This window comes from Triticum aestivum, chromosome 3A (assembly GCF_018294505.1).
Source record: "Triticum aestivum cultivar Chinese Spring chromosome 3A, IWGSC CS RefSeq v2.1, whole genome shotgun sequence".
In the NCBI taxonomy this organism is placed as follows: Eukaryota; Viridiplantae; Streptophyta; class Magnoliopsida; order Poales; family Poaceae; genus Triticum; species Triticum aestivum.
In genome coordinates this window covers 28,930,331-28,937,241 of record NC_057800.1, presented here as the reverse complement: position 1 = coordinate 28,937,241, position 6,911 = coordinate 28,930,331, and the positions used below count along the sequence as shown (strand labels likewise).

The following is a 6,911-nucleotide window of genomic DNA, read 5'->3' as shown; positions in this document are numbered from 1 at the left end:
ACACCATGAGGCATGAACGCACAATGAGGCATGAACGAGAGCAATGAACACCGAGTTGATGGGCCATGCAGATTGCAGTCCTTTATGCATTGGCAAAAGTTTGGTAGCATCTTCTGGATCTCAACTGTGCTTTGCTTGCCATGAAAATTCCGGCAAAAAAAACTATGTTTACAATGAACCTTGGTAGTCTCTTTGTTTGCCAACTAAATTTGGCAGAACGCCAATGCCATGACTAAATCCTGCTTGTCTTGCAGATGTGCGGGCGTTCCAGCAAGGCAGTAGGTATCACGAGCAAGGTGCATCAACAAGACGGGCCAGCCGGCCAGGCATCATTTGCCCAAACTCAAATAGTCCGGGGGAATCCTGGAAACATGCCTTGGGGCCACATGCCCTAGGAGAGACTATAGTGTCTACCTTTTTTTTGAAAAGGAGGATGACCCTTGGCTCTGCATCAGAGTGATGCATGCAGCCATGACCAGTATCTACCTACAGCCATAAGGTGTTAGCGACCCACCATCCACTATCGCCTTGGTCATTCTGAGAGAATTTTCTCGTGGCCATTGTGACTACTTGCTTACCTTTGTTATTTTCCTTACGATGAAAAAATTTGGCAAACGACAAACGTTAGGATAAAATTCTACTTCCTCCCTAAGCAAATATAAACGCTCTTATATTTCTTTCTTTACAGAGTGAGTGCCTTGAAGGAGTCGTGTTCCGAGGAGTGCTCTGTTCCGAGATGAATGAGCAGGGAGAGAGAGAGAGAGCATGGATGACCGTCGTGCCGTCCACAAGGCAACAGGCCACCCATTTCCAACCGCCCGCGGCATCTTTGCTGCCTCCGGAATCGATCGTCGATACTGCCGCGGCGCGGCACCGCCCGCCACGATGTGTCGCGCTCGCTGCCCACCATCCTGATTTGACTAGAGGGAGCACGACCCCGACACGATAACACCACCATCACTGTGCTCAAGACGGAGCTGTTGACCCGAAGACACGCCTCCCGGTGAAGAGAAGACGCGCTTCAGAAGGTGTTGGACGAACCTGATCTCTGTAGATCGGGACCGGCACAGGGGTGGCGAGGGAGAGGTGTGAGGGGACGTATCTGGTGCACCGGGGCAATTGGTGCTACCGGTGCACCGGACTCCATTGCACACTCAAAAATGTTCGAAAAAATCCGGACAAAAATTTAGTGCATTGACACAACATCAGTGTAAGTTGTCACAAAAATTCAAATCAAAATTCGAAACATTGCTCGAGATACAAAAATGACAAATTTTACATCAATGTGCTAATGGGCCAAAATTAAAGCTCAACTTGTGTTATGTACTATTCAGTGTTAAATTTGTCATTTTTGTATCTCGAGCAATGTTTCAAATTTTGATTTGAATTTTTGTGACAATGTACATTGATGTTGTGTCAATGCACTAAATTTTTTTACAGATTTTTTCGAACATTTTTTAGTGTGCAACATGGGGCTGGTGCACCGGTAGCACTAATTGCCCCGGTGCACCAGATACATTCCCAGAGGTGTGAACCCGGACTCTGCTTTTCCTAGGCCAAGGCTCCACACACGTCGCCCCAGCACCCGGAGCATATATACCCCTACCACCACCACCACCACCACCACCACTACTCGAATAACACAGCCAGATAAGCCTCCTCGGTGCACCTCCAATCCAGATAGTCTTGTCCTCCAGTCTAGTGCAAGTGCAAACAAAGAAAACAGAAAGAGTTAGACACTAAGTCGAATCGCCACTCGCCAGCAAGAATGTGCTTCGAGTTCAGCTCCTGTTTCGGCGGCGTCATAAAGGACGACTACGGCGGCGAGCGGTCCAACCAAGGCGGCTGCAGCGGCCGTGGCCGCGGCCACAGGGGGTACCGCGAGAACGGGAACGGCTACAACGCCGCTGCCGCCGACCACAAGCCGGCTACGGCCTACGACCATCAGCGGGCTCTTGATGAGCATGGGCGCAAGGCCCACGCCCACCACGACGGCGGGGTGAAACCTGACCACGCCTCCGTCGTCGCTGCCACCGGTGGCCACGGCTATTACGCCGCCTATATGCAAGACAAGGCCCACGAGGCGCCGAAGCTTCCTGCGTGGCACAACAATGTCGTCGACGACGCCGGCTACGCCTACAACTACAACACAGCGCGCCTCCGCCACCAGGCTGCTCCTGATCATAGGGAGCACGCCGCCATGGATTACCACCACTACCCAACCACTACTACCACTCTCGTAAGGTACTAGTCGTTAGGATTAGCTAGCATGGCCGTTAATCAATCAGTCCCTCCCACTAAACAGACTAAAGGATTGGACACGCGACTGGGGGGGGGGGGGGGGGGGGGGGGGGGGGGGGGGGGGGGGTGGCGACCAGCGGAGTGTTCGCGGGTGCACCGCCTCCCAACTCCGGCGACCGACGCCGGGTGGGGGCCGGTTCTGGGCCCTCGCCGACGCCGACGAGGACGATGGGGACGGGGATGTGGATGCGACTCCGGCATCTCCGCCGTCGCCGATGCCATCTGACCACATTTGCGAATTTTTCAACTCCGGCTACGACGAAGAGGAAGTGGCGATGACGGTCGACAAAGTCCTACCCCCCGATGATCGGGCCAGGATAGGGCTTCATGCGGGAGAGAAGAAGGAGATGCTTCGCCGTGTGGTTCATCGGAGCCGGTGGTAGTCGCGGCAGCGACGCCGGCGAACACGGCGATCCAGATCGCGGCGGCTCCCCAGAAGCGTTTGAATTCGCTCCTGGGCCGAAGTGGGCCGGTTTTGGCTGATTTTTCGCTTGATGTCGTTGGGCCAGGGACTGTTGGGTATGTGGCCCATACTAGTCCGAATTCAATCGACAGCGAACGCGAAGTTGCATGCATCAGTATTCCATCTACGTCGCGATCGTCCTTCTTGCGCCCTAGGGTTTTCCATCGGAGGAAACTGCGGCTTCGTTCTTCTGGGCTTGGCCACGCTAGGTGAATCCCTCCCCTAGGGGCCATGAGGGGCCACGGGGCAGGTTTGCCGCCGGGAAAGAAACACGCCGTGCTGGCGGCGCCGGTGTGTGTGTGTGTGTGGGGGGGGGGGGGGGGGGGGGGGGGGGTGCGGCCCGCCGCCGGGCTTTGGCAATGGCCGTGGTGCGGCGGCGCTGCCGGTTCCTGGCTCCAGTCGCGGAGTGCCGCCGTCGGCCACTGCTGCTAGCCGGGGATCTGCGATGGGACTTGGGACGGCAAATGCGGCTGTGGGACGAGCTGGTGCTGCTCTTCCAGGGGCTCGGCTGCCGACGCAGGGCACGGCGAGGCTGTCTGCTGGGGGTCGAGGCGGGACGGCGCTCGGTCCTCGCCCGCCGGCGCAAGGTCTGGCATTGGTTGCCGCTGCGGGCCGGGGTGGTGCGATCGCGCCCAGGGCACCCATGCTGGGGCATCAGGGTGTGACGCCCGCTCAACTGCCTCAGGCGGCCCCGCCCCCTCACTACGTCGTGAGGCCGATGTAGAATCTGTCTAGGCCGGTGCAGATGCAGGCGCCGCCACCTCAATTCGCGGGTGCTGGAGGTGCTTCTCGAACGCCCCGGGGGTCATTGGGGAGATGATGGGTACAATGCCTATGGGGACGGCCAACACCGTGGTTCTTCATCGACGGGTGGTGGCCGTGGATATGCTTGGCAGAGTGATGGTTCTGCGGAGAGACCTTTTCTCGGTCCTCCGGGTGGTTTTGTTGAGGGGGCGTCTGGCCCGGCCTATCGGCAGCGGGCGGATACCGCGGTCATCGTGGTGGTCGAGGTGGCCGAGGTGGTAGGTTTCGTCAACGGCAACATGTGGTTGTTGAGCAGTCTGACGCCGCCGGGGGTTGTCGAGGCGCCGGGGCTGTCCGATCAGGCCATGGATGTGGTGACGACCCTCGCTAATGCTGAGATACCCGGGAATGAGACCACGGGGTCAGCGTCAGTGGAGGCGACCGACAGGGCTGATTCGGATAGGGCGTCCAAGTGGGCGCGCAAGGAGGAGAAAATGTTGTGCTATCGTTGTGGAGAGAAGGGTCATTTTATTGCTGAATGTGTGGCTGAACTATGTGATACTTGCGGCAAGCCGGCACATGATATGGCAGAATGCCCGATTTTGCATGATCAAATGTCGTCTCTAATAATGTATGGCGTGTATTGTGCCGAGCTCACATTTTTTGAGTCTCCTAGTGCGAGGGAGATTCCAGAGGAGACCCTCAGTATGACCACTGGGGTGGTGAAAGTTACCAAAGGAAATGTCTCTGAAACCCAGATTGTGCAGAGACTTAAGGAGTTAGCTCCATGTGACTTCCAGTAGGAGCTCGTTAATCTCGAGGCAAAAGTGTTTAAGGATGTGTAAAGTGCTCGGCACAGAATGTATCCTTGATTTCCATGGGTGGAAGAAGGTCGAACCTCAGGGTAAGCCTCTTACTTAGGTTTGGCTGCGTTTTTCCGGGGCTCCCTAGAAGCCGATGCAGGATGCTAGGGTCGTGGCTAGCTTGGGCATTATGGTGGGGAAAACTGAGAGAGTGGATATGGCATTTACCAAAGCTCACGGGGTAGCCCAACTACTGGTGAGTGTTCTGGATATTGAGTTCGTGCCTGATGTGGTCAACTGGACATATAGAGGCCAGATTTATAACCACGTGATTGAGTTTGAGGATGAGGATCTGTTCGCCGAGGCTGCCAATGGGTCTGATGTTGACATGCACGAGGGAGATGACAACTCAGGAGCTAAGGAGGCACCGGTCGATGCTGCTACACGAGAGTTGTCCAATGGACCGGGGCCCGTTTCTCAGACGCCCGGGGATGGGACGGCACCACCCTCTTTGGTGCCTATGACCTCTCTGAGATTTTGGTCTTTCGAGCCTGCTTCTGCGCCTCCGAGACTTTGGAGTGACCGGATGGAGTCAGACGAGGTTTTTGAGCACACGTTACCTACCTTGGATTTTGAGGATGCCGAGAGTCCCATTCTTGGTGGCTCACCGACCTCGGTCAGGGGAGAGGAGGAGGAGTCTAGATAGGAGGCCACTCCCTCTCCTGCTCAGTGTGTTGCCTCTCCTTAGGACGCGGTTTCGGTGCTGGAGGTCTTACCTTCGGGAGGGGGTCCAGGGCAGGTGGCCTCGGCACACTCTTCTTCTCTCGCGGTGCTGGAGCTGCAGGCGGCGGCTCCGCCTTCTGGAGAGGGCTCAGGGCAGGTGGCCTCGACGCTCTCTTCCCCTGTGGTGCTGGTGAGCCCCTCTTGCCAGAGGGCCGGGGTGGGTGGGGAGCATGGGTAGGAGGCCCAAGCACTCCCCTCCCCCGATATGCCTGTGACTCTTTGCCGCGGGGAGCGGCCGACGTCGGCGGCGCCATGGAGTGCCCCACCGCTTTCAGGCGTTCCCGCTGTTTCGTCGACGGAGGCCGACCGACTGCATGTTAGGGGTGAGGCAGGAGGCCCCACCCGAGCAGGGTCACTCGTGAGGAGGTTATTGCATTTGGAGGGATTCCGGATCCAGTCTCTGTGGGGCAACGGTTAAGCTGCCATCTCCAGGATCATCCGGAGGTTGACGACATATAGCACCGGTGCGCCATGAGGGTGGCCAAGCTTCGTGACGTCGAGGTCACTACTGGTATGTCAGTTAATACCTGTAATTCCATTTTGCATTTTTCTAATGATGAGATTATTAATAATGCAAACCTATTAGGAGTTTCACTAGGTAGTAATGATAGTGAAATTTCAAATTCCGTCAATGATATCCTGGATTTAGAGGCGGAGCGGACTTTAGAGATGATTCGTAACTTAGCAGCGCTTACACCCATGAATGATTCCAATATTGATGCTTTGGAGGTCAGGGTGCTCGATAATTTGTGTGCGGATTGATACGTCCATTTTGCATCATGCTTTTATATCAATATTTATTGCATTATGGGCTGTTATTACACATTATGTCACAATACTTATGCCTATTCTCTCTTATTTTACAAGGTTTACATAAAGAGGGAGAATGCCGGCAGCTGGGATTCTGGCTGGAAAAGGAGCAAATATTAGAGATCTATTCTGCACAGCTCCAAAAGTCCTGAAACTTCATGGATGATGTTTTCCAAATATATAAAAAACATCGAGCACAAGAACTTCACCAGGGGGGCCACACCCTGCCCACGAGGGTGGGAGGCGCGCCCTACCCCCCTGGGCGCGCCCCCTACCTCGTGGGCCCCTTGGTGGCCATCCGGTGACCATCTTCTGCTATATGGACTCTTTCGATGGAAAAAAATTAGAAGCCATCTTCTCGGACGAAACTCTGATGCCACGAGGCGAAACCTTGGCGGAACCAATCTAGGGTTCTGGTGGGGCTGTTCTGCCGGGGAAACTTCCCTCCTGGAGGGGGAAATCATCGCCATCGTCATCACCAACGCTCCTCTCATCGGGAGAGGGCAATCTCCATCAACATCTTCATCAGCACCATCTCATCTCAAAACCCTAGTTCATCTCTTGTATCCAATTCTTGTCTCCAAGTCCGGGATTGGTGCTAGTAGGTTGCTAGTAGTGTTAATTACTCCTTGTAGTTGATGCTAGTTGGTTTAATTGGTGGAAGATCATATGTTCAGATCCTATATGCACATTAATACCCCTATGATTATGAACATGTTTATGCTTTGTGAGTAGTTACTTTGTTCCCGAGGACATGGGAGAAGTCTTGCTATTAGTAGTCATGTGAATTTGGTATTCGTTCGATATTTTGATGAGATGTATGTTGTCTCTCCTCTAGTGGTGTTATGTGAACGTCGACTACATGACACTTCACCATTGTTTGGGCCTAGAGGAAGGCATTGGGAAGTAATAAGTAGATGATGGGTTGCTAGAGTGACAGAAGCTTAAACCCTAGTTTATGCGTTGCTTCGTAAGGGGCTGATTTGGATCCATATGTTTCATGCTAT

At 54.5% G+C, this 6,911-nt stretch overlaps 1 protein-coding gene across 1 annotated transcript; it reads left to right on the top strand.

The window, feature by feature from the left end:
• Nucleotides 1-1,731: 1,731 nt before the first annotated feature.
• Nucleotides 1,732-2,251, top strand: LOC123057712 (uncharacterized). The gene has a single exon (XM_044480626.1). The coding sequence runs from the start codon at nucleotides 1,769-1,771 to the stop codon at nucleotides 2,249-2,251; it is 483 nt and encodes a 160-aa protein (XP_044336561.1). The 5' UTR covers nucleotides 1,732-1,768.
• Nucleotides 2,252-6,911: the final 4,660 nt, after the last annotated feature.

Excerpts from the sequence above, each read along its gene's own strand:
- LOC123057712 (XM_044480626.1), top strand. The coding sequence starts at position 1,769 with ATGTGCTTCGAGTTCAGCTCCTGTTTCGGCGGCGTCATAAAGGACGAC.